At 35.8% G+C, this 26,879-nt stretch overlaps 1 protein-coding gene, 1 non-coding gene and 1 pseudogene across 4 annotated transcripts in view; 2 read left to right on the plus strand and 1 right to left on the minus strand.

Annotated features, from left to right (window-relative positions):
- The window catches only part of TLK1 (tousled like kinase 1), a 151,366-nt gene extending 129,829 nt beyond the window's left edge, over positions 1 to 21,537 (plus strand). Inside the window, exons 13-21 of one of the 3 annotated variants that reach the window (XM_027128473.1) lie at positions 2,430 to 2,527; positions 4,766 to 4,847; positions 8,616 to 8,707; positions 8,794 to 8,883; positions 9,043 to 9,212; positions 9,510 to 9,666; positions 12,750 to 12,861; positions 14,292 to 14,399; positions 19,346 to 21,537. In XM_027128473.1, coding sequence (XP_026984274.1) covers positions 2,430 to 2,527; positions 4,766 to 4,847; positions 8,616 to 8,707; positions 8,794 to 8,883; positions 9,043 to 9,212; positions 9,510 to 9,666; positions 12,750 to 12,861; positions 14,292 to 14,399; positions 19,346 to 19,522 — 1,086 coding nt within the window. In that variant the 3' untranslated portion in view covers positions 19,523 to 21,537. Of the gene's footprint in view, positions 1 to 2,429; positions 2,528 to 4,765; positions 4,848 to 8,615; positions 8,708 to 8,793; positions 8,884 to 9,042; positions 9,213 to 9,509; positions 9,667 to 12,749; positions 12,862 to 14,291; positions 14,440 to 14,488; positions 15,791 to 19,345 lie in introns of those variants that run through there. The other 2 variants (XM_027128483.1, XM_027128487.1) reach the window with 2 other exon arrangements.
- Positions 3,793 to 3,864, minus strand: TRNAE-UUC (transfer RNA glutamic acid (anticodon UUC)). The gene has a single exon. It is a non-coding gene; the product is annotated as a tRNA-Glu (tRNA).
- Positions 21,538 to 23,366: 1,829 nt separating the features above from the next.
- Positions 23,367 to 25,979, plus strand: LOC113631798 (elongin-C pseudogene; annotated as a pseudogene).
- Positions 25,980 to 26,879: the final 900 nt, after the last annotated feature.

A 26,879-nucleotide genomic window follows, 5' to 3' on the forward strand; every position in this document is an offset into this window, starting at 1 on the left:
CCTCTGGAATTGTGTCACTTTAAGGTCCAGGATATTGTGGAATAAATATTAAATTACAATATGGAAGATGTAAATATATTTCACTGAGGACTATGGAGGATTTATGTCTATTTGCATATGACTTTGTTATAGTTCCTTCCCTTGACATGCCTCTTAAATACCTAGGATCCAGCTTTTCTTTTAAACTAGTGCTCCTGACATTTTGTTTCTTCCTGTAAACTTTACAATTCAAACTGAATGAAGCTTGCCTGTGCTTTTGTATTGTAAGATCTTACGGGGCATACTTGTCATGTTTTATAGAGGGTAAAAAGCTTGCTTAGCTGGCACAGACGTACATTTTATTTTCTTTAGTAAGTATATTATGATATTGATTACTGCCATTGTATAAACATCTGAAGATTACCAAAAATTATAAAACAAATGTAATTATGTGTCAACAATCTAGTTGAATCTCATAATTATATATTTATGAGTTAATAAAATTTAATATCTATAAATTCATTTTTAAAATAGTATCCCCATACCACATTTTTCAAATGAAAGCTGAAACAAATATTTTTGCTGGTATTCTAATAGGCATTTCACCGTTTTATCAGATTATTTAAAATTATACCAACTTACTAAGTGTTTACTAGCTTCCTACATGTATAAGAAATTAATGGCAGGTTTTAAGGCAGCAAACATTAGTAATCTGAAGAAAGAAAGTTACCACTTTCTGTGTTCTGTGGCATAAATGAATTTGAATTTTTTCATACTCATGGGCACAGCTATATGGCCAATTTCTTATTCTACTTTATATAACTAAATGGAGACAACTGAACTGTGGTTTGACTTTATTGTTTCAAAGCTTTTTAATCTATTTCCTCTCCTTATAATGAATCTTCAGTTATTTAATCCCCTGGGACATTATCTTACCTTTTTCCTTTTTTCATTAAAATAAGAAATATTTGTAACTGAAGCTACATTAAATGAGGAAATTTCAGAGAATTTAGTGTATCTGTTTTAGAAAACTCTCCCCAAAATTTTAGAAAAGTTCATCTTCACTTAAATTTATTTATTTTTCTTTCTTTTTTTACTTAAATTTTATTTTGAAGGTTTCTATGTATCATCTAATGCCTAATTTACATTAAATATCTCTGCAACAAGTAGTGGTTGTTTCATTTTAAAATAACTGAAATAATCTTAAGGTCAGGTGGAATATGAACAACATACTTAGATTTAGTTTTTTAATCTGTGAATGTTTGTTTTTTGCTTTTCTTTATGATACTTAGAATATTCCTTTCACTTTAAGCCTTAGATACAGGTGTAATAGACTTTATATCTCTATTATCTGCTTTACGATGAAATAATATTTATATTTTCAAAGTAAATTTCAGAACTATTAATTTTTTGAGATAAAGGATTTAAAAAAAATATCAGAAGATAAATCATTAAGAGACAGTGCTAATGAAAAACAAATATTTAAATAACCTCTATTCCATGTGGTATAGATTTATAACGGTAGTGGTACACATTTAGGCCAAGGCAATCTGGATTAGTTTACTTAATAAATAGTTATTCAAAAATATTATAAAATTGGGCATTCATAGAACTTTTCACTGAAATTTGGTATGTTCTTGTTTGTTAAGTAGTACTTAAATTTATATTGACAAATCAAGAGGTATGTGTGTAATGGGTGATTTTATTTGTTTTGGTGTCTAATTTTTTTAAATGTTCTAAAAATTACATATTTTGAGACATGAAAAATATTTATCAAAATGTTTAGATCAAATGAATGTTAAAGTAAATTTCTTTAGGATTTGCCTAGGTCTGCTCTGATAACTAAGGATCTGCCACAGCTATTCGTAAAATTTTTGTTTTAAGAGTCTCTTTAAAATTGTAGTGGGATTTATCCAAAGTGAGTGGTCAGACTGTGTGTGTGTGTGTGTGTGTGTGTGTATTCCAAATGTTGTAAGGTCTCAGAATAATCAGTAGTTCTGTCTCCTACCTTTCTTCCTCTTTTAACTGTTGTGAAATATCTTCATTTCATTTGTTTTGTACTAGTAAATTATTCCCTCGTAAATTAAAATTTGGATGTACCAGAAATAAAACTTTCAGCTCATTTTGTGTTATAAGTCAGTTTCAGACTACCTTGCAGTCATTTTCAGTTTAGACATTATAAAAATAGATTTCTTGTGGTATAGAATAAAAGTCAGCATCTCGTTAGGTATAAAGATTTTCATGTGGAGGATGGTTTCTTGAAATAGGCTTTTGCCTTATCTCTTTCTATCTTTCAGGCATTGAAAAGAGCACTTTGGTCTTTTAACTCAGTGGAACTTTATAATACACTATTCTTCCCATCACTGTAAAAAATTGGTGCATGAGTAAAAATATCTTTTTTATATCACAAATAAATTGAGCTTGTTATAGTCCCCTCTCTTCATTTTCAGGAAGAGGCAGAAATTCAGGCAGAACTTGAACGTTTGGAAAGAGTCAGAAATCTTCACATTCGAGAGCTCAAAAGAATAAATAATGAAGATAATTCACAGTAAGTCATTATTTGTATTTCACAGTTTTACATAATAAAAGTTTTTTCTCCCCTTGGAGATCATAAACAGAGTATTTCCTTGTTGGGGGGCTTCTCACCATAGACCTCAAGTCCTTCCCATGGCTCAGAAGGCCTCATTTGATCTGGTCTCTGGCCACCTCACCACCCCATCTCTCTCATCCTCCCCTCACTTATATGTCGTAGACACACTGGCCCCCTCAAACATGTCTCACTTGTTCCCTCAAGGCTTTTGTGCTCGCCATTTCCTCTTCCTGAAATGTTCCTCCTCTAAATATCTGAGTGGCTTACTCCTTATTTCACTCCCCATGGTCATTAGAGAAGCCACCCTGTCTAAAATAGCAGTCCTTGCCTCACTCCATCCCCTATCTCAGTATCCTTGCCTTACTTTATTTGTTCTTAGCATTTATCACTATTTGGAATTACAAATTTTTTTTTTTTCAGTTATTTTATCTGTTTCCTTTCACTTGAATGTAAGCTACATGAGAGCAGGGACTTAGTTTTGTTCTTGCTATATCCCCAGAACCTAGATCAGTGCCTGGCATATGGTAGGCACAGAATAAATATTTGTTAACTAAATACCAAAGTTAATATTATAGTAGTGAGGAAAAAATTATTTCAACCAAAGGGATTTCAGTAAGCCATGTATCCAGCATTATGTAATAACTGGAGAAGAAATAGAAAAGTAGTTTAAGTTATAGTCTCTGTCCTTAATCCCTAATCATCAAAATGACATTAAACGCTAAAGGAATTCAAAGGATAGAAAATATATGTGGGCTGGTGGGAATTTTATGAAGAAGATAGAAATTAAGCAAGGCATTAATTGGATTTAGTCAATGTAGAGGACAGGAAGGATGTCTTTTTACACTTTAAGACTTATGTAATTTAAATCTTCATGACCTAATACAAGTGTCAGAATTGGAAGTGGCCTATTTCTGCCGTGAAATACAAATATCTTGCTTAAAAGAAGGGCTATTTATGATCATCTCTGTATGAACGCAATCATTCCAATGTATAATGTCAGTGAAATAATATAGTTATGTAATATCCTTAATTGTACCAGATGAAAACTCTGATAACGCAGATAAGACAAAACTAATTTAAAATTGGCTCTTCTGAAAATTATGTCCAAACTTGTGGATATTACTTAATCCACTTGTTGAAAATTAAATAAATTGTTACAGCTTTACATTTTTCTCTTCTTTCTTTTTTTCTTCTTTTGGCTGTGTGGCTTGCGGGATTTTAGTTCCCCCAGCCAGGGATTGAACCTGGGTCATGGCAGTGAAAGCGCCAAGTCCTAACCACTGGACCACCAGGGAATTCCCTACATTTTGCTTTAAAACTAACAGAAATCTCTTTTATTTATAAGTTCTCAGGAAAAGCTTAAATTATCAAAGCTGTGTTGATATTGAATAAAATATCATGTGTTTGCATCTGGAATTATAAAGCTATCATTGATATTTTTTTTTCCTTAAATATCAAGAGTGTACATTTTGGAACCACATTTTTCTGCTAACCCCTGCCATGTATTAGCTGTTGACCTTGGACAAGTTACTTAACCTTTCTGTGCAGTAGTGCCCTCATCTGTAAAATAGAGGTAGTAGCAGGGCCTACTTCAAAGGGTTGGTTAAGAACCAAATGAGATAATACAGGTGAGTGCTTAATGTATAGCAAGTGCAATAAGCTTTAAATAGTAATAGTATTGTCTGTGGTGGTTTTTTTTAAAGGATTTCTTTTTTGATTGGGAAATAAATTTTTATTTATAAAAGGCAAAGGCTGTAAAATTTCACCATGGATGAAAGCCAGTTTATAAATATAATTATTTTTAATCATATATCAATATTATAAAACTTGATTAACTGTAACTCCCAAAATAAAAGTATATTTTTCCAAGGGAAGTAATTCCTGCTGAATAGATACGGGATTTCATAAAGCTCTTAGTAATACAGTAGTCGGTGGGTCTTTATCACAGTGCTATAATTGGTCATTGAACCTGAATATTCGGCTATAAATGTTAAGCTTTGTGAACACCAGAGCGTTAAGATGGGTGATAGTCATGCAGTTAGAGAAGGAAAAGAAGTATGGAATGGAATTCAAAATTAGCAGAAGAGTAGCTGAAAAAGAAGTAGCTGGGAGTAGAATAAGAGCTAACTTTGTTGTGGACGAAACCTTTTTGTGGGTGTTTTCATGTGCCTGAGTGTTTTTTCCCCCACCCTTAAGGTTCAAAGATCACCCAACGTTAAATGAAAGATATTTATTACTCCATCTGCTTGGTAGAGGTGGCTTTAGTGAAGTGTATAAGGTAATGTACATTTTTTTCCTGTTCTTCATACTAACATGACAAAGATATAGGAATATGTGGTTAAGAAGTACATGTCTTTTTATTGATTTTATGATTTTTTGACTGTTTTTATGTCCTCTCATTACAAAAAAGAGTCTGTGGTGGCTTACACTGTCTTATCTCAAGAGTCTAAAAACTATCCTTGTGCCTTTGCAGTCCCTCTGATATTTGGTACCTGGTTATCACTAGCCAGTCTGATACAAGTAATAACAACCATTAGAATCAAGATAGGCAGGAGCCATTTAATATAGTACATTTATGGAAAGGTTGTATCCCTTAATTTAAACATGTGTCACAAGTCTTACATGTCCTGAATTTACCCTAATTTCTACCTATTTTAAGGCCAGTGTTTCTCAAATGTGTATTTATAAATGTAGAAATATTTACTCATATGTTTAATGCTTTATACCTTACTTTTTTTCCACTTTATGTTATCTTTCTGCCCAACCTTTAAATATTGAAGTTCCTAAGGTCTCATCATTCTTGTTCTGCTTTCAAATATATCCCCCTCCCATTCACTAAGTTATCACCTATTTGATTTCAGATACAGATGTATAGATACATAGCTATCTACCCCACACTTTCCTTCTGAGCCCCGTACCTGCTGGTTTATATGACTTAATCTGTTCACCTCATGTGGATGCTTCATAAGCACTGCAAACTCACATCTGAAATAGAAGTTATTTCTTCTCCCAACGCGCACCCCCCTTTTTAACACTGCTCCCTACTTTAATACACAGCACTGCCATTTATCTGCCCAGTCCCTCAAGTGAAAAACATAAAAGCCATCCTTCAATTCACCTTGCCCTTAACTCCCTTCCCCCAACATAACCAGTCCCTGGTATCTGTCATTATTAATGTCACTAAGCTCTCCTAAATCCAGCAATGACCCTTCTCCCTCTCTCTTAGCGCAGGGCCTCATTGTCTCTTGTTGCATTGCCTAGCTGATCACCTTTTTTCTGGGCATTGAGTTTCTCCAGTTCATTTGTGTATGCTGCAGCTAGAGTGGCCTTGTTATAAAATGCAGTCTGATCATCTCACTCCCCTGCTTACCAGCCCCAGTGGCTTCCCATTTGCTCTTAGCATAAAGTCATATGAAGGTCATAGCTTCACCTTAAACTTCAATTCCTATAGAAGGCTTCCCTGTTAGTCTGCCTTTGATTAGCTCCTTGTAACACTTGGTGCTTCATTATGTATTGGTATAGTCAGCGATTAAGACCTTGGGTTCTGAAGCCAGAGAGGCTGGGTTTGAATCCTGGCTAATTCTGACTGCTGTATAAACTTGGGCTTATTGCTTACCATCCTCTGCCTGTCTTCACCTGGGAATGCTAAATGAACTATCACAGGAAAATCACAAAGAACTTTGTTGCTGAGAAAATGTAAGCTCATTAGATTGTTATTAGAAATCCTCTCTGTTCAACGAGACAACCTGTATCCAGTTCTGACTCTGGGGCAAATTATGGGATTTGGATTCAGAGAACTTCATTTCTGATCTTGGTTCAACCATGAACTATTTTTTGTTTTGTTAACTTGGATGAGCATTAAGTGTCACCCATCAAGAGTGATCTGTGAGCTCTCTTCCAATTCCTATTTCTCTGATTCTAATGGTAGTTCATCCTCAGGCACATAATGGTTGAGTAGTCTTAGGCCACAAGGTAGAAAAGAAGGTCATAATGTTGCTCACTGTGGACCTAAAAATCACCAAAAGTATAGTTAGCTAGCACTAGCTCCGCCTAGAAGTTGCCCGGCTTCTGAGCCTACTGATAGCTTTCATGACAGTCTTCTGCCACTGCCCAATAGTATTTCCATTGTTTTTAGCCCCATAGATAGGGTCTAAAAGGGACTTTTCTTTTGGAAGAAAAGGCTTCTGTAGAAATTAGAAAATGCAGATTGTGGGTCCCTAATGACTTGAACCCTCATTACTGATTTAAATACTAATGACAGCCCCTCCGACCCCTTCAAGTCCTTTCATTGTTGCCAGGTCGCTTGGTAAACAAAGTAGCTGACTGTAAGTCAAAAAATTGACTCTTCTCTATACCAAGGTGGAAAGCATTGAATCAGTTGCTCAGTGATTACCATCTTAGCTTTATGGGAAGGTATACTTTACTCTCCTAATCTTGGGAGAAAGATATGTCATATACAGTTATTATAATCATTATACATGGATGATAACTTTATTAGTACTTAGAATTTTATTTTCTCCTATTTTTTTTACTATGATTGCCTTTGAGTTTTATAAAAGCTTTTTTGCTTTCTCTCACGTGAACTTCTTTTATTCTTTTCTATTATATTTCTTAAAACTTAACTTTTAATAGTATAATGAGCTAATGTTTATTGGATATTTATTATGAATCATATATTATTCTGAACACTTTATATGTTTCACCCCATTTAGTCAACAACCCAAACTTCATGAGACTGAGGCTATTAGAGAGGGTATTAAGCACAAAGTCATGCAGCTAATAAGTTCATCTGACTCCAAAGTGAATATTCTTAATTACTGCATCCTATATTATTTCTGATCTCATGCTTTTATAATTTCGTGACAAGCAGTTTACCCCTACTGCTTATTTTAAGGTTAAATTGATAGAGGCAGTGGGAACTAGGAACCTTCTTCCTAATAAATATGTAAGCTTTTAGTGTTTTAAGGGAGCGCTTTTGTGTAAAAGTCACAGTTGAACCTAAATTATTAATTCCTCTTTAATGATATTCATTGTTTTTAAAAAACATTTATAAGTCACCTGAAGCCTTAAAATATTGATCATTCTTTATTTAAGAAATAGTCTGGTCATTTGAACAAACAAGTATAAAACCTTTTTTGAGCCCAGATTAAGGAAATATTACTGATAGAGTTAGGTATGGTAATTACATATGGTTAATGGTTATGGTTATGTTTAAACAGTTTGATAATAAAAGTTTAGAATTTTTTTAAAACAGTTGGGAAATTGTTAGGAACTTGTTAATTTTCAAATAAGGTGGGGAGGAAAAGGTGGAGTTGCTAGGAAAGGATACAGGAACCCACCAAAAAAGTATTACAGCCGCCTGTTTTCCTGGCCACTTACTGCTACTACCAGTATAGAGAAGAACGTCTATATTAAAAACAGATAGCTTGGGACTTCCCTGGTGGTGCAGTGGTTAAGAATACACCTGCCAGTGCAAGGGACACGTGTTTGATCCCTGGTCCGGGAAGATACCACGTGCCGCGGAGCAACTAAGCCCATGCACCACAACTACTAAGCCCATGCACCACAACTACTGAAGCCCGTGTGCCACAACTTCTGAGCCCGTGTGCTACAACTACTGAAGTCCTCGCATCTAGAGCCCGTGCTCTGCAACAAGAGAAGCCCGCGCACCGCAACAAAGAGTAGACCCCACTTGCCGCAACTAGAGAAAGGCCGTGCACAGCAACAAAGACCCAACGCAGCCAAAAAAAAAACAAAACCCAGAGAGCTTTATTGTTTTATCTTGATTCAATATATTGGCACTTATAAAACTTGAACGTGAAAATCCACATTAAGGTTTTCTCTGATTTAGCACCATGGAATTTGTATCTTGTTTCTGATAATAAATGTGCCACTGAACTATATATAACCTTAGCAGAGATGACTACCAAAAATCGTAATGTGTATTCTCATTCCATATTACTGCAAAAATTATCACTCAAAAAAAAAAATCTCTTCACTATTCAGTTGGTCTTTGGTGCAAACTCTTCTATTCCTTGAATCCTAGGCTTTTGACCTTTATGAACAAAGATATGCTGCTGTGAAGATCCATCAGCTTAATAAAAGTTGGAGGGATGAGAAGAAGGAAAACTACCACAAGTAAATATTAATTCTTTAAAGGTTTTTATCAATTTTGAAAATATATTTAATTGTCATGGAGAATTAATATATTCTCTTTCTCGTAGACATGCCTGCAGAGAGTATAGAATACACAAAGAACTGGATCACCCCAGAATAGTTAAACTCTATGATTATTTCTCCTTGGATACAGATACGTAAGTGAATATAAAAGGATTTATTTTTTAAGAAAAGACATGTTGGCTTTTGCTTCCCCTATTCCATAGTGATAATATAAATACTCTTCATTTGTCCATTGTGATTCTGAATTATTGGATAATATTTTATGTCTGATTTTTTTCTCTTCTCCATTGTAGGTTTTGTACAGTGTTAGAATACTGTGAAGGCAATGACTTGGATTTCTATCTGAAGCAACATAAATTAATGTCAGAGAAAGAAGCTAGGTCTATTGTAATGCAGATTGTAAATGCACTAAGATATCTCAATGAAATCAAACCCCCTATTATACATTATGATCTTAAACCAGGTAATTAATAAAATTTTTGTCTAAATAATTTAAGCTTTAAAGAGTGTAATTTTTAAAAGTCTTACTTGCTAAGTTATCCGAAAATATGCTTTTTGGTTTAGTTTTTAAAAGTCAGTGGAATACTAGTGGTAGTAGCTGAAGTGTTTTTAAAATTTATATTACTGCATTTAAAAATTATATTTTAAATGTATATGTTAATTGATTTAAAATTTTACATATGTATGTTAAGTGTATTATTTCCCAAAAGTCCAGCTTTAGTAGTAAAGATAATGTTTCTCATTTATGTTTCATTAAAAGAACTTTATACTTTGTTCTTAGGGAACATCCTTCTGGTAGATGGAACAGCATGCGGAGAAATTAAAATTACTGATTTTGGTCTGTCCAAGATTATGGATGATGACAGCTATGGTGTAGATGGAATGGATCTAACTTCCCAAGGGGCAGGCACTTACTGGTAAGTGTATTATTAAAAACACCAAAATTACCTAGATTAGTGCCCAGTCTTTTTAATGAGAGTTTATTTTCGCATACCTTTGAGATTACTGTGGTGTGATGAGAGTACTGATATGAAGTCTGTGAGTTGAGAGACTGCTATCATCAGTCCTGTTTTCTCACCTGGTCTTAACTGTAACTATCAGCAAACCGGAGGAAGAAAAACTTGGCATCAGCAAGCGACTACCAGCTAGTTCCCTACCAGCCAGAAACTCCTAACATGGAGAATTTGTGAATCTTGTTCTATAATGTTGGAGTGATATTTATCGTGAGTAATGATACTTAATATAATATCTTAGCTATTAAAAGCAATAACTAATAAGCATTAAGCCCTCTCTGTAGAGGTTTTGTGGTTACAGTTTTTGTTTAAGATGGATGTTTTGTCGATAATGAATGAAAGAGAAATTTGGTACAATCTTGGTCTTTGGCCTTAACGCTCAAAAATCTTTTTAATAACTTCATACATACAGATATAAATCTAGATAGAACCATAGATTCACTGATACGAGTCTAAATGAATGTCATTCCCTTCAGAGTTACCTACGTGTTGACAAAAATTACTTCAGTGTGAATTTTCAAACTTAGTATCAAATTTGCCAAAGTGGAGAACATAGACTATAAAATTTCAAAACTAATTTAGTTTTCAGAATAAATTAGCTTAGCAAAAAGAGTGAAATCTTAAATGGAAGGGAGATAACTACTCAGCTTCACTGAGCAGGATGGTGACTACAAACATAAATGTGACTTTGGAGTCTTCAGAACAATCTTCACATAGCCTGGGCAATAATAACCAATTCTATAAAATGCCACAGGTTGGTATGGACTTTACTTTTCAGAGTAAGGATTAGTAGTCATGTTCCATGTATTCATTTAAAGCCAGTTTAGAGTTTCAAATTATGCTTGTGGCATTTTTTAGGAATATAAGATAATGTATCATAATTTTCTTTCAATATATATTCTTTAAAAGTCTATCATTCAAACTAGTAACTCCTTAAAAGTCAGTACCCTCAGTCAGTAGTCTTTAGACTTCTTTCTTTTAGCAACAAGCCTCCTTTTTTCACCACAAAATCTTAGAATCCTAATAAAACCAACAAAAATAAGGCTTCTTGGTAGAACCCTGTATTCTGTGGCAGACAGCTTGAAAACCATGTTCTAAGTAACAGATCATCCTTCCTCTGCAGAGACTCCCACCATACTGTTTCCCTCTCACTCTGGCTTCCCTAGTGCAGGGCAGGGCAAGGAAATTTCCCCCTGACAGATGGGCATGAGACAGGGAAGCTTATGTTTTAGGGTGCTGTGCAGGAAGAAGATACAGTCATGGCATTTCCATGTTAGGAACCTGGAATTATATACTTCTTGTAGAAACAGCTTTCCCCAAAATAGTTAGTTTTTTATTCATATACAGACTTTTAGAATACAGGTATGTAGTGCTTTTACACATCATCCCCAGAAGCTTAAATTATTTGTCAGTATCGTTTAGAAGAAAACGAGTTTTGTTTCTCCCTTCCTCTTGGGTCTCAAATGCAAGCATCCAGTAAATCCTGCTGTCGTTTTCCCCGAGTAGCTTTGGTATCTATTCCTACACTTCCTCTCCTTGCTTATATACCCTTTTACCTTGAGAGACGGTATAGCACAGTGTTTAAGAGTCATTCTTGTTTCAGTTACACACACATAAACCTACAGAAAATATACGCTTTTATGCATAAAACAAATCTGGCTTTTTATTTGATTTGGAGGGTAGGAAAGGATTTACATCACAAATAAGTTATTGGTCATCTGTGAATGTTCTGCTGAAATTTAAACGATTTTAGCATAGTGAGTATAAAACTAAAAAGAGTAGCTTCCCATTTAGCTGTATTATTCCTTTTCAGGACTTTGTAGTTTATCTAAATTTTTTAAGTGTGAGATGCTTGCATCCTGATGGAGCTTTTTATCAATACTTATAGCCTAAGGTTAAAAGTAAAAATTTATTTTTACTTATATGTATTTTTACCTTTTAAATAAATTTTACAATCTATTTTTACCTTTTCTTTATCTAAAATTATAAATTTATAAATAAAAATAGTATTTTTGAATGCTCCATATATTTCTGATGCTGCTACTGTTTGAAACTGTACAATGGATTAACGCTGTAATGGAGGTAACATCTGCCTGGAGGGAAGCAGAGAAGGCTTGTGAAAGTTGGGTGGGTCTTGAAGAAGAAAGGGTGGTCACTGTGTGAACTGGAGTAGTTAAGGAAGGCATAAGAGGTTGTCATATTCAGAAGCATTGCGGGGAAGCACAGTGTAGGAAACCAAGTGAATCGGCTTTGCCTAACCAGTTTGAGGGGCTGGGGATCAGGAGAAGAGATTTTGGAAATTTAAGTTGCTGCTAGATTAGGACAGGTCTCGTGTTACAAGCAAGAGATACGAGGTCTTGGCCTGGGCAGTGAGTGAGGTTGAGGTTCTTTAAACAAAAGAACTGGCTGATCAGATGTGTATTTTAGGAAGAGAACTTCCTACAGTTTGACAATTGGTGAAGGGGGGATAGGAGAGGACTTCTTCTATTAGTAGATACTTAGAAATTGTAATTTCTAATGATAATTTATCATTTCTGTAGATCATACACTACAGAAATGTATATAAGTTGACCCTTGAACAGTGCAGGGGCACCGGTCCTCTGCACAGTCAAAAATCTGAGTATAGCTTGCAGTTGCCCTTCATATACGTGGTTCCTCCACATGCCCGAAATTCAACCAGTCAGGGATTGTGTAGTGCTGCAGTATTTACTATTGAAAAAAATCCTCATATAAGTGGACCCGTGCAGTTTGAACCCGTGTTGGAAAAGGGTCAACTGTATATTACACACTTTAACCACAAAGTTGTTTGTTTTGGCCCTAAAGTCAAATGATACAGGGATACAAATGCCTTAAAAGTTAGGACTTTAATCAGTGAAACTCACCTAAGGTTTTTGTATGGATAAAATGAGTGTAAGATTTTACATTTAGAAGGTTTTAAATTATAAGTTGTTAATATCCTTTCCTTTTTTTCTCCCCCCAAAACCTAGGTATTTACCTCCTGAGTGTTTTGTAGTTGGAAAGGAACCACCGAAGATTTCCAACAAGGTTGATGTGTGGTCAGTCGGAGTCATCTTCTTTCAGTGTCTTTATGGTAGAAAAGTAAGTTGAAGTATAACAGATTCAGCTATATGGAGATAAGTTGAATTTTCCCCTTTTAAAGTTTCATAAACTTGAAGTCAATTTAGTCAGGAATTCCAAGAATGCAGACCTGGTTGAGGCAACAACAAAAAATCCCAAAATAACTGTTTATTTGGGGTTAGGAGCAGACTGGGAAGCAGAAATACATGAAAGCACTTGAATTGTGTTCCGCTGGACTACAAAAGCGGAGGAGGGTGCTTATAGGCAAAAAACTGCAAGCTTACACAAATTGTCAAGAATTAGGATTGGAGCTGGCAAGAAGTAAGGGTGCTTGTTAAGCAAAGATTGGGGTTTGAAATGATGACATAGTTGGGGGGGGGAACTTTGAAAGTACAAGGTTGCAGCTGGCAATTGCTAGCAGATAGATACAGTTTTGAAAACATCTAGTGGTTTCCTTTAGATTGATACAGTTCAGAAAGTTCAGGTTTTTTCTGATGCAGGAATGTGTCTGAAACCACATCCACAATGGCCACCCAGCTCCATTTTGGATGCCTGAACCATAGTTACTCCATTTGATTTTTTAAATGATCTTAAATATATTATCACTTCCTAAAATTTCCGTGGATCAGAATTATTTTAATGTCACAACAGCTTCTTTGGCCTGCTCTTTGACTTTTTTTTCTTTTAGGAAGAAGAAGTAACTAATCTGTTAACAGTGCTAACGTTTTTCTATTGCTAGGAATAAAGGAGTCAAAACTGTTCACGACCCTCCATTCTCTCCACTTCCTCACCTCCTCTACCCCATTCCCACCCCACACACACAGTTTGGCCTGAGCATGTTTGTTTCCTCCTGTGCTTCCTCAGGGAAATTCCATCAAACTTACTTAGTACTAATTTTTCCCAAACCTCTCTTTACATTGAAGTCAGAACTGTAAGCTACCATAGATATCCTTATCCCATTCAGTCCCTCCATCAGTGTGAAAAGAGAGATTCAGGGACTTGTCTGGGAACTCACTGCATGTTAGGACCAAACCCAGAGCTGATTCATTTAAGTTAGTGTGTCATACTCAAGGTATTTCACTCTTTGGACTTTTCACGGATGTTTCCACTACTTCTCCATCTCTTCTCTAATTAAACTTAAATTTTAAACATTCAGAATAAAATTTAAAATTTTTTTGCTTTTATTTTCATCTTAATTACTTATATGGCAATGGTAGTATTTTCTGTTGCTTATTCACAATGTTTTGGCTATGCTAAGGATTGATCAGATGCTCTTCCTCAGCCTGCTATCAGTTATAACCTTGTTTCTATGAGAATGCATCCCAGCTTGCAAGTAACTGAGAGTAAGATTTTTTTAGAACACAAATCATTTGTATCTTGGAGATTCTCTGATATCTGTTTAAATATTTTGTGAGATAAATTTCTCAACATTGTATTTTTTTTTTTTAAAGCCATTTGGTCACAATCAATCTCAGCAAGACATTCTTCAAGAAAATACAATATTAAAAGCCACAGATGTCCAGTTCCCTGTAAAACCGGTTGTAAGCAGTGAAGCAAAGGTACTAAGTTTATGAAAATAAGCTTTGTGAAGTAAAGATTGCAGCCACAGGAAAAGCTGTCCAGTAGGGGCTGGTGATTTGCTCTGGAGACAGCCACAGGAAAAGCTGTCCAGTAGGGGCTGGTGATTTGCTCTGGAGAAGAGTTGCTTTAGGCCTTTGGTTGTGATAGTTTTTAAGGACCCAAATATGGTCTGTGATTCTTTTAAGAAGCCAGGCAAAGGAGAACATAATCTACGATTACATTTACATAAAGTTTAAAACAAGCAGAACTCAATTATGGTGTTTAAAAGTCAGGATAGCTGTTACCCCAATAGATTGGGGGCAGAGCCAGTGCCTGAAAGTGGGCATGAAGAGTCTTAGGAGTTCTGATAAAGTTCTTTTTCTTGATCTGTTTGCCAGTTACATAGATATATTCACTTTGTGCTGTACAATCTATGCTCAATAGGAAGAAAACACTAGGGCAAAAATGGCATCAGACCCTTTGGCCAAACTAAATTGACAGTAAAGTGGAATGAGGGTGAAAGGAGTGTTTTACAGAAGAGAAATTCCAGAAAAAGAAGACTCCAGAATTTTGTAGGGAGAAATGCAGTATTCCACATTCAACACAGTTACAGGCATACCTCAGAGATATTGTGGGTTCGGTTCTGTACCACAGCAAATAAGACGAATATTGCAATAAAGAAGTCACACATAGTTTTTGGTTTCCCGGTGCATATAAAAGTTATGTTTACATTATAATGTAGTCTGTTAAGTGTGCAATAGCATTATGTCTTAAAAAAATAATGTACATACCTTAATTAAAAATACTTGCTTGCTAAAAACTGTTAACCATCCTCTGAGCCTTCAGCCAGTAGTCTTTTTGCTTGTGGAGGGTCTTGCCTTGCTGTTGACGGCTGCTGACTGAGCAGGGTGGTGGCTGCTGAGGCAATTTCTTGGTCTCTTCCTTTCATGAACCATTTCTCTGTAGTATGCAGTGCTGTTTGAAAGAAGTTCTACTGTGGGTAAAAAGCTTTCAAAATTGGAGTCAGTCCTCTTAAACCCTGCCACTGCTTTATGAACTAACTTTATGTAATATTCTAAATCCTTTGTTGTCATTTCAGCAATTAAGTTTGCAGTCTTACATGGGTGCAGTTCATGAGCTCCCCCAAACAGTTACAATAGTAGCAGAAATCACTGATCACCATAACAAATATAATAGTGACATAACAAATATAATGGAAAGTTTGAAATATTGCTAGAATTACCAGATGTGACACAGAGACACAAAGTGAGCTGTTGGAAAAATGGTGCTGATAGATTTGCTCAATGTGGGGTTGCCACAAACGTTCAATTTGTTAAAAAAAAAAAAAAAAAAAAACACGCAGTATTTGCGAAGTACAGTACAACAAGGTGAGCCTGTGTTGGAAGTCCTAGCCAGAACAGTTAGGCAAGAAAAAGAAGTAAAAGGCATACAAATCAGAAAGGAAGAAGTAAAACTGTCACTATTTGCAGATAACATCATTTTATATATAAAAACCCTTAAGACATCACCAAAAAAGTTAGAGCTAATCAACAAATTCAGTAAAGTTGTGGGATATGAAATCAATGCAACAAATTTTTATGTATTTCTATATACTAATAATAAAAGAGCAGAAAGAGAAATTAAGAACACAATCCCAGGGACTTCCCTGGCAGTCCAGTGGTTAGGACTTGGCGCTTTCACTGCTGGGGCCCAGGTTCGATCCCTGGTTGGGGTGCAGCCAAAGAGAAAACAAAACAATCCTATTTACAGTCGCATCAGAAAGAATAAAACTATAAGACATTGATGAAAGAAATTGAAGAAGGCACAAGTAAATGGAAAGATATTCCATGTTCATGGATTGGAAGAATTAATGTTAAAATGTCCATACTACTAAAAGCAATCTACAGATTCAGTGCAATCCCTATCAAAATTCCAACAGTATTTTTCACAGAAATAGAGCAAACAGTCCTAAAATTCATATGGAAACACGAAAGACCCAAATAGTCAAAGCCATCTTGAGAACAAAGCCGAAGGCCTCATGCTCCATGATTTCAAACTACATTTCAAAGCTATAGTATTCAAAACAAACAGTACGGTATGCCGTGGAACAACTAAGCCTGTGTGCCACAACTACTGAGCCTGTGCTCTAGAGCCCACGAGCCATAACTAGTGAAGCCTGCATGCCTAGAGCCTGTGCTCCACAACAAGAGAAGCCACCACAATGAGAAGACCGCACACCACAACGAAGAGTAGCCCCTGCTCGCCACAACTAGAGAAAGCCCGCATGCAGCAACAAAGACCCAACACAACCAAAAATAAAATTGATTCTTTAAAAAAAAAAAAAACATATGGTATTGGCATAAAAATACACAGATCAATGGAACATAATTGAGAGCCCTGAATAAACCCACACATGTATGGTCAATTTATGACAAAGAAGCCAAGAATATATAATGGGGAAAGGGTGGTCTCTTCAATAAATGGTGTTGGGAAAACTAGACAGCCACATAAACAAGGATGAAACTGGACCACTATCTTATGCCATACACAAAAAGTAACTCAAAATGGATGACAGTCTTGAACTTAAGACTAGAAATCATAAAACTCCTAAAAGAAAACATAGGCGGTAAGCTCCTTGACATAGGTCTTGGTGAGGAATTTTTGTATTTGACAACAAAAGCAAAGGCAACAAAGTAAAAGTAAACAAGTGGGACTGCATCAAATGAAAAATCTGCACAGCAAAGGAAACCATGAACAAAATGAAAAGACAGCTTCACCAAATCATACCTGATAAGGGATTAATATCCAAAATATATAAAGAAATCAAACAGTCCGATTAAAAACAGAGGATCTGTATAGGTTTTTTCCCCAAGGAGGACCTACATATGGCCAACAGGTGCATGAAAAGATGCTCAACATCACTCATAATCAGGGAAATCCAAATCAAAACCACAGTGAGATATCACCTCATACCTGTAGAACAGCCATTATCAAAAAGACAAGAAATGAGTGTTGGCAAGGATGTGGAGACGAGGGAACCTGTGTGCACTGTTGGTGGGATTGTGAATTGGTGCAGCCAATATGGAAAACAATAGGGAGGTTCGTTGGAAAATTAAAAATAGAACTACCATATGATCAGCAGTTCTACTTCTGAGTATTTGAAGAAAACAGAAACATTAACTCAAGATGGTATGTGCATCCCCATGATCACTGCAGCATTATTTACAATACCCAAGACATGGACGCAACCTTAGGTGTCCAGCGTGGGATGAATGGATAAAGAAAATGTGGTGTGTGTGTATATATACATATATAAAATGGAATACTGTTCAGACATTAAACAAAAGGAAATCTTGCCATTATATGTCATGTCTTGTCATTATATGTCATATATAAGATTCTACATATGCCATTATATGTAGAATCTTAAAAAACAACAAACAAAAAAAAACCAAGCTCACAGATACAGAGAAGAGAGGTGGGTGGGTGAGGGGTGGGCGAAATGGGTGAAGGGGGCCAAAAGGTACAAACTTCCAGTTATATAAGTCATGGGGATGTAGTGTACAGCCTGGGGATTATAATTAATAATACTATATTGCATATTTGAAAGTTGCTAAGAGTAGATCTTAAAAGTTCTCATCACAAAAACAATTTTATAACTACGTATGGTGACAGATGTTAACTAGACAATTGTGGTGATCTTTTCACAGTACAAATGTTGAATCATTATGTTGTATATCTGAAACTGATATGTCAATTTTTTTTTAATTACCATATGATCCAGCATTTCTACTTCTAGGTAGATACCAAAAAAAGTGGAAGCAAGGACTCAGATATTTATATACCAACATTCATAGCAGCATTATTCACAATAGTTAAAAGGTAGAAACAATCCAAATGTCAACCAAGAGATAAATGGGTAAACAAAATGTAGTATGTACATGCAGTGGAATATTATTCAGCCTTAAAAAGGAATGAGGCCCGTGAGCCATGGCCGCTGAGCCTGCCCATCCGGAGCCTGTGCTCCGCAACGGGAGAGGCCACAACTGTGAGAGGCCCACATACGGCAAAAAAAAAAAGGAATGAAATTCTGATGCATGCTACAACATGGATGATTCAAACATCATGCTAAGTGAAAGACACAAAAGGACAAATAAATATTGTATGATTCCACTCATATAAGGTACCTAGAATAGCCAGATCATAAAGGAACACAAGTGGTTACCAAGGGCTGGAGGAAGGAGCAATGGGGAGATACTGTTCAATGGGTGCAGAATTTCAGTTTTAGATGATGAAAAAGTTCTGCAGATGTATAGTGGTGATGTTGTATAGCAATGTGAATGTACTTAATGTCACTGAATTGTACACTCAAGGGTTAAAATGCTAATTTTTGTTATGTATATTTTAATCTCAATAAAAAGGAAAAAATGCAGCTTTCCAGCAATAAGTTTAAATGGTAGTAATAGTATTTAGATTGTAAAGTGAACTACTAGGGGGCTGTGAGTTGATAGTTGAATTTGGAGTGATAATTTTACTGCTACAATTTTTTTTAATTTATTTTACTTATTTATTTTTGGCTGCGTTGGGTCTTTGTTGCTGCACGTGGGCTTTCTCTAGTTGTGGCAAATGGGGGCTACTCTTCATTGTGGAGCACGGGCTCTAGAGCACAGGCTCAGTAGTTGTGGCACAGGGGCTTAGTTGCTCCGCAGAATGTGGGATCTTCCCGGACCAGGGCTCGAACCCATGTCCCCTGCATTGGCAGGCAGATTCTTAACTACTGCACCACCAGGGAAGCCCTACTGCTACAATTTCTTAAAAATTTTGAATCCCCAGTGAAGTAAAATCTATTTATTGTCTTAAATGTGTCCATCATCTGTAGTATTTAGTTGATTGATACTTAGAAGAGGAAAAGATTTTAATTGCTGACTTTTTTTTTTTTTTTAAGGCCTTTATAAGACGCTGTTTGGCATACCGAAAAGAAGATAGGTTTGATGTGCACCAACTGGCAAATGACCCCTATCTTCTCCCACACATGAGAAGATCCAATTCTTCGGGAAACTTACACATGGTTGGGCTGACAGCATCCCCTACACCCCCTTCTTCAAGCATAATTACTTACTGACTTTCCTCCAAAATTGGCATGATGTCTTTGAATTGCTTCCAGATGCATACTTGAGTTTGAGAGCTTTTGAGTGTTTTTGTTGTTTTCTTTTTTACACAGGATATGGTTGAGAACTGTTTGTGAACTGAAGTTCTTCATAGCATCGTTTGTATGAGAGTGGATCATGGGCAGTGAATAAATGTACACTTCTGACTGTAATCTTGAGCAGTGAAGGGTGACTGCCTGTTGCACAGAAACAGGAATACCATGTTAAGATAAAAACAATGTTTTTTGGGGGGAACACTGTAAATAACGTTTATAATACTTAAATACATTTGGTTGTTACTAGAGAGTTCTAATATGAAGGGTGGTTTTTCATTATTTAAAAACACATGGAAAAAATATGAGACATATTTCTAACACAGGAACTATCTAGTGCCTGGATACATTCTTCAGCATTCAGCAGTTTATCTGCTGCAACCAAAGTAAGAACTGAATGACAGTGACAGTTGTGTTTTATAGTAATAGAATGTGAGAGTTAGACTCTTTGGACAAAGTTATTAGACTTTTGTCATTTGCCTATTCTGGCTTTTACCAAGTTGTACCTCGAAATCACATGTCCACTTTTTTCACTGGTCATGTTAAAGGGAGAGCTATTCCTAGATACATTACACCTTTGACAAAGTGAGCTGCTTGTTTTGAAATCAGCTGAAGTCACTAAATTATAATATCTCCAGTGTTCTCAACATGTTAGAATTGTTAACAGGTATTTTTCTTTTGTTACCAGGCCTTGTTCATTCAAACAAGTGACAATACGTAACCAAATGCAGACCAGTTCTATGCAGGATAATGATAAATTCCCTTCTAGCTCTATTGTAAATTGTGTACAGATGTCGTATTTCAATTACCGAGTTTCAGCAGCTTATTCTTGTACAAATGTTTAAAAATATGCCTTTTCTAATTGGATATTGTATTTTTTTTAAGTCTTCTTGAAGGCGCTTTAATTGCTGCTAAATGATGTTGCTTCTTTGCTAAAAAAATCAAATGACCTCCTTAAAGGTGCAAGTTGACTGTACATTATAGAGAGATTATTAAAAGCAGGCATTTATTAACAATCAAGGCATGTAAAAATGATCCGTGTTGGACATAAAGAGCTCTCGAAATCAGTTTCTTGGTTTCTAGGGCTGTGGAGCACATATATACTAGATCTATAAATTGTTCATGGTAATCCTACATTTCTAGAAAGTTCTTATCAGCAAGGTGGGATGATGGTCCCTTAAACGAGTTTCTTGTGGTTTGTACAGATTTGTTAAAATGTGAACATTTTCTAACTGCCTTGTATGGTAGAAACCATTATTTTTCAGGATGCTGTATGTCACTCCTCTAAGAAACTTCCTTATCATCACATTCATAATGCTGATACTTACATGTAAATTGTCCATGTTGCCGAAAAAGGAGGCTATGCTTACCACAGATTCCCCTTAATATTGTACAGTTAAACCATGGCTCTTTGTTCTTTCATTGTACATAGACACATTGTCTCTTTAAGATGCTGCTGAAATTGTAGAGAATGTAGCCAAAACAGTAATAAACAATGACAGTTAAAATTTAAAGACTATGAAGTTACATTTGAAGGGAGCTTTCAAGATTTAGGACATTGACTGACTTGGCTCCTTAAGAATTAACTGAATAAATTCTTGAAGTATACTTCAGGATAAGTATGAAGCATTTCAAGCTGTTAAAGTATACCTAATAACCATTATCAAAGCTAATCCTGGGTAAGTAACACTTAGCCATATCGGGAATGGTTTAAGGGCTATATCTGTTCCTCTGCAGATGAAGATAGAAATCCTATTAAAAAAAATATTGATGTGGTAATGGAATGTAGCATCAATTGAGTGCTTTAGGTGCTGTCGGCCAATTTTTCAATTTTGTTTGAGTGAGTTTTCATCTTTCTGAATCCTAAAATACTATGTTCATATAGTAACAGTTATTTGAAGTCCTGAATTAAAAGAAAATAATCAGTTTGTTTAAAATTTTGGTGAGATATTTAAGTGGATGTGTACATCTAACATGAGATTGAAGAAGTGGTACAGACCTAGATCACTGGTCTTGACCACACTATTTTCAAATGAATGAAAGTGACTGCTACTGTCAAAATGCAGAAAAGGAGGAAAACAAGCCATAAAATAAAAGTGCTTCCCTGGGTTTAGGTAATCATCTGTTTAGAGTCCAAGATGTGTAGGCAGTAAATGAGTTTAGAGACCATCTATTCCTCCTAAAGTTTTTCCAAAGAAATGATACAGATTTGGGGTAGTATGCCCATATCTCAGCAGGTACAAGATAGCTCTAATTGAGCCAGAGTGAGTACTGTTACCTTCACCTGGGAAACTGGGATTTGTCACTAAGTAGTTTCAGTCACTCTGGCGATCTCTGGCTCTAACATCTTGAAGCTTACATTGTTTTTTGGTCTCCTGAATTCTGTCCTCAGAATTAAAGTATTTCCTATATGCCTAAGACAGTAGCCAAGGTCTTCTCCCTTTAAGCACTGCAAGGTAAATGTACAGTTTTTTGCATAGAATTTGAAATCTTTGTTTGGTATGAATTAGCTTTAGTGCATGCATGTTGAGAGGAAGTAAGTGTAGAAACCACCCTAATTTATTAAGTCTGGAGTTGGGTAGATATTTGGTTGTTTTTCAGAAATAAAGTTTCAAGTCTATTTTTTACTTGCTGCCATCCCCTGCTCCTTAAAAATAATTTTCAATTTAAATAGTACATAAAATGTGAACAGATACTTCTACAAATACCTCATTACATGAAACCAAAATGGTAGAATTTCAGTGAAACAAATTTAAAGAGTGTATTCTGTTTTGCTGTTGATCGCTGCTTATTAAATGCAATAATGCTGATTACCATCAGACGTTATTAGCTGTGTTTTGCAGTGGTAGTGCAGACGGTCCAGTCCTATTAGATTGTGAGTTTACTCTTAGAATTTACATTACCGTTTGATTTGTGTGAAAAAGACAGCCTTACTCTTAGTCCTTTAAAATCACATTGGCACGTCTTACTCTAATCCCACTTTAAATTTTGACATGTTATCTGATCATTTTCCTCCCAAGCTTAATCTGTTTCAAAAAGTGTTTTAGCACCTAGTTTTTAAATAAAATTGTTAGAATTCTAGTTCTTGGATTTCAGGAATTCTGTAACAGTTTTAGAATTTCTATAACTTATCTGGTGATCTGAATTACAACATACACATCTCCATTTACCTTCCCCTGCTTTCATCTCCCTCCTTTTTTTTCTTCTTTTGAGGATTTTTCTCCCTGGGAATTCTTGGATGTTTGAATGGGAAAGATTTGAGTAAATGTATATAAACTGACTTCAAAACGATTGCATAGAGCCAGAGGAGAACTTAGAAGAGTCATCTTTCATTAGGATCAAAACGCATAGTTTTCACCTGGAAATCCTCACCCATTTAAAATACTAGAGATGTAGGTTACCTACATACCTATGACTTTTTAAAAAGGCAGTAACAATAATACTGGTTAAGAATTCATATCTTAGAACCAGATTCTTTGGGCTTAAATGTTGACTGCCATTTCCTACCTGTGTTTCAGGTTCCTCATCTGAAAATGAAGATAACAGTGTGACCATACAGAGTGGTTGCAAGGAGTAAATGAGCTCACATATATAAAACCCAGCACATTGTAATACCACGTATATAAAGCTGCTATTATTATTTTTTTTTTTTTTTTGCGGTACACGGGCCTCTCACTGCTATGGCCTCTCCCATTGCGGAGCACAGGCTCCGGACGCGCAGGCTCACCGGCCATGGCTCACGGGCCCAGCCGCTCCGCGGCACGTGGGATCCTCCCGGACCGGGGCATGAACCCGTGTCCCCTGCATCGGCAGGCGGACTCCCAACCACTGCGCCACCAGGGAAGCCCTATTCTTTTTTAAGACTCAAAAATTGTTCTATTGCTTTTATCCTACATACAAGATGCAGTCTACTTTGCTTCCTGTGATAAATTTTCCTTTAAGAAACAGTTTTACAATACTTTATTCATTTCAAATGATGATTAGATTACCTGAAAAGGGAAGGTGGTGGGGTGCAGCAACAAGAAAAAGTAACTCTGTCTCAACTGTAATTACCCAAAGGATCATACCCTAACCATGTAGGCTATTTCATCAGAGGAAATTCTACCGTACATCCTAGGGTTTTCCTTGATAGTAGCAACCATTTGAGGTAGGATAGGTGGTATTATCCCAGTTTTTTCACAGAGGGGGAAACAGTTTGAGAAAAGAAATAACTTGGTAAGACCACATAACTAATAAATGACATCAGAACTAAAGCCCGGCTTTTGGAGTCCTAGAGCCAGGTTCTTAACCATGCTAACGTTTCGCTTGCCTCTTTATTATAAAACTTGTTTACTGTGTTAATGATTCTTCAAAATGACAAAAATGAACAGATAGAAACGTAACTGTCACCATAAAAGAGCAAATATAAAGAATTCTTCAACTGTTAGATCAGGAGTGCCATCTGAGCTGTGCCTTGATGGCTGGCTGTTAGTCATGTCAGAGAGGGGCTTCTGTCCAGATTCATTCTAGGCAAGGCAGAGAGTGGGTCACAGACCTTTTCCTCTTCTCACACTTGTTTTTCATTGCATTTTTAATTTAAGTCAACGATCAGATTAGGTTCTGCTTAACTTGCAGGGATCAGTTAGTTCACCTTTCTCCTCAGCCCACTTTCATGAGCATAGAAGGTATATTCTTCCTCTCCCTGCAGTGGTACTGGTTGGTCTCTAATAAATCTGGAAAACTGACTCTATTAAGTCAAAAAACTTGAGAAAGTCTTATAAATCTAATGAAATTACCCATGTGTGGTGCTCCAGTGCCAAGATCACAAATGAGTAATCCTGACTTTATCAAGTGACTCTCACTTTGATTTTTAAAAGTCTGTTTGTAATTAAATTTTTCTATAAATATGTGATCCATTTTCATCTGAAGAACTTAGGCTGTTCCCGTAACCAAATACGTAAGCTAAACAGTATACGTGCATGACCAGCACCCCACTGTTCTTGGTGGAGTATATGGTATATTTGGTTTAAATACCATTGATATGGTCAGATGAGGATTTTTTTCTAGGATAGGACAAAGTTACATACTAAAATTACCTGATCTAAAGAATGAGTATGGTTGATTTATGTCATTCATATCGATCCTATTTCACCTCTTTATGTCTGCTAATGACCAAATTCATAACTTCCTTTTAAGGAGGTATTCAGAAGAGTGAAAAGTGGGGAAAGTCTGGGTTTTAAAGTCTGACTTGACTTTGCACCTGGCTTTGCTATTTAATAATTGGATGACCTTAGAGAAGTCACTGACTAACCTCTCTCGGCTTGCCTTCCACATCTGTAAAGTGTATATATTAATAGTACTTGCGGGCAGGCAGCTGGGTGGGTGTGTGTGGGGGGGTGCCGGTGTAGGGACTGTGGCAGTGCGCGGGGACGCCGTACAGTGGCTGCAGGGCTGAAGAGAAGCTACTAAAGTTCCTGTGGACGCAAAGTAGAATTTCACAAGAACATAATGGATGGAGAAGTGAAAACCTATGGTGGCTGTGAGGGCTCTGCTCTGATGCCATGTATGTCAAATTGGTATCTTTGGATGGTCATGAATTTATTATAGAAAGAGAACATGCGCTAACATCAGGACAAAAAAGGCATGTTGAGTGGCCCAGGTCAGTTTGCTGAGAACGAAACTAATGAAGTCAATTTTAGCGAGATCCCTTCACATGTGCTATCAAAAGTATGCATGTATTTTACCTACAAGGTTCGCTACACTAACAGTTCTATCGAGATTCCTGAATTTCCAATTGCACCTGAAATTGCACTGGAACGGCTGATGGCTGCAAACTTCCTAGATTTGTTAAATAAAATAAATTATAATAAACTGTTAACTTTTTTCAGTATTTAATACCTGTAGTTAGTAGTTTTTTCGTATATAGCATGTTGCCTGTGTGCAATTGAACTTTAAAGTTCGTTGCAAAGCAGATTACCTTCTGTTCTTTTGCATAGCAATCAGAGTTGAAATTTGTTTGCTACATCAACGAATTAAGGACGTTTTTACAAATTGAGAAATAAATATGCCAGTTCATAGGTGTTTTTGCCTTATCCTTTGGATGTGATTTTTTAAATTAGAACAGTGGTGATATAGTAAATGCTGAAATTTAGGCATAAATTCAACACGTTCTACAGGTAAATAATGGGGCTACATGTTTTTATGTTTTTAGTGTTGTTTTAAAAACCTATTCTGATCTTAATAGCTGTCATTAGCATTACTAGACTTATGCAACTGCATATAATTGCATTATAAACAAATTTATAACTTAGCCAAAATATTGATTTTTATAACTGTCAAAGACAAGAGAGTTGAAATTTCTTATGTGTCTTTTGATAAACTGCAGTATTGTTTAAGTGTATCTTGTCTTTTTGTTTATTGCTACAATTTAAGAACTTTATTTAAAATCAGTTTTGGAAGATTACTAGGTACAGCTTTTGGAGCAGAGACTTCTTGAACTGTAGCCACATGGTCAACAAGTAAACTACATGACTTTAGTTTCATGTGCATTTTGCATTTTGGCCAATCCATTGACTATAATGTCTCCTTTGCAATATTCATTCTTACACAGTCCCTTGTGATTACACTTCTCATTATTTAAATGTTTTAAAAGACTCACTGTGAACTTCATCTAGATCCTAAGAGCAAGACTTCTGACAATTCTAGTCTTCCTCCAATCAACTGAAATGTTATAAAATATGAAAAACGTGGAGAGATGCAGTACAAATCTAATAATGCACTTTGATATAGTATATTAATTATCTTCTATTAAGGTATGTCCCACTAGACATGACATCCATAATTTGGGTCTTCTGAACTCAAACTTATAAAACAGGTCATTCAGTTTTACGCTAAGACAAAAAAAATTTTGAAGAACTATAATAGAGCGTCTCTGCTTAGTCGTGGAAAAAGAAGCACTAGAGTTGGGGTTATTATTGTCTCTATCTTAGTAGTAAAACAAAGCTGTTATTATAGGGTCTATAAATTTAAGTCTTCAGCTTACTTCTTTAAGACTGGTTCAGTATGGACCAGTTTTTCTGGAACCTGCAAAATCCATAAACAACCAAGATCGATAAAAGTAATTTTTCCTCTTAGAAGACCTAACATTGTTATTGAAAGCAATTAAATATAAATGTTAATTGCATATATTTTAGTAACATCTTAAGACATACTGTTACATATTTTAGTATAGAATTATCAAGTACAAGAATTATATTCTGGGGGCTTCTCTGGTGGCGCAGTGGTTGAGAATCTGCCTGCC

The sequence above is a fragment of the Aethalodelphis obliquidens genome, unplaced genomic scaffold, assembly GCF_003676395.1.
Source record: "Aethalodelphis obliquidens isolate GAN/ISIS:26980383/991018 unplaced genomic scaffold, ASM367639v1 scaffold2, whole genome shotgun sequence".
Classification (NCBI taxonomy): Eukaryota; Metazoa; Chordata; class Mammalia; order Artiodactyla; family Delphinidae; genus Aethalodelphis; species Aethalodelphis obliquidens.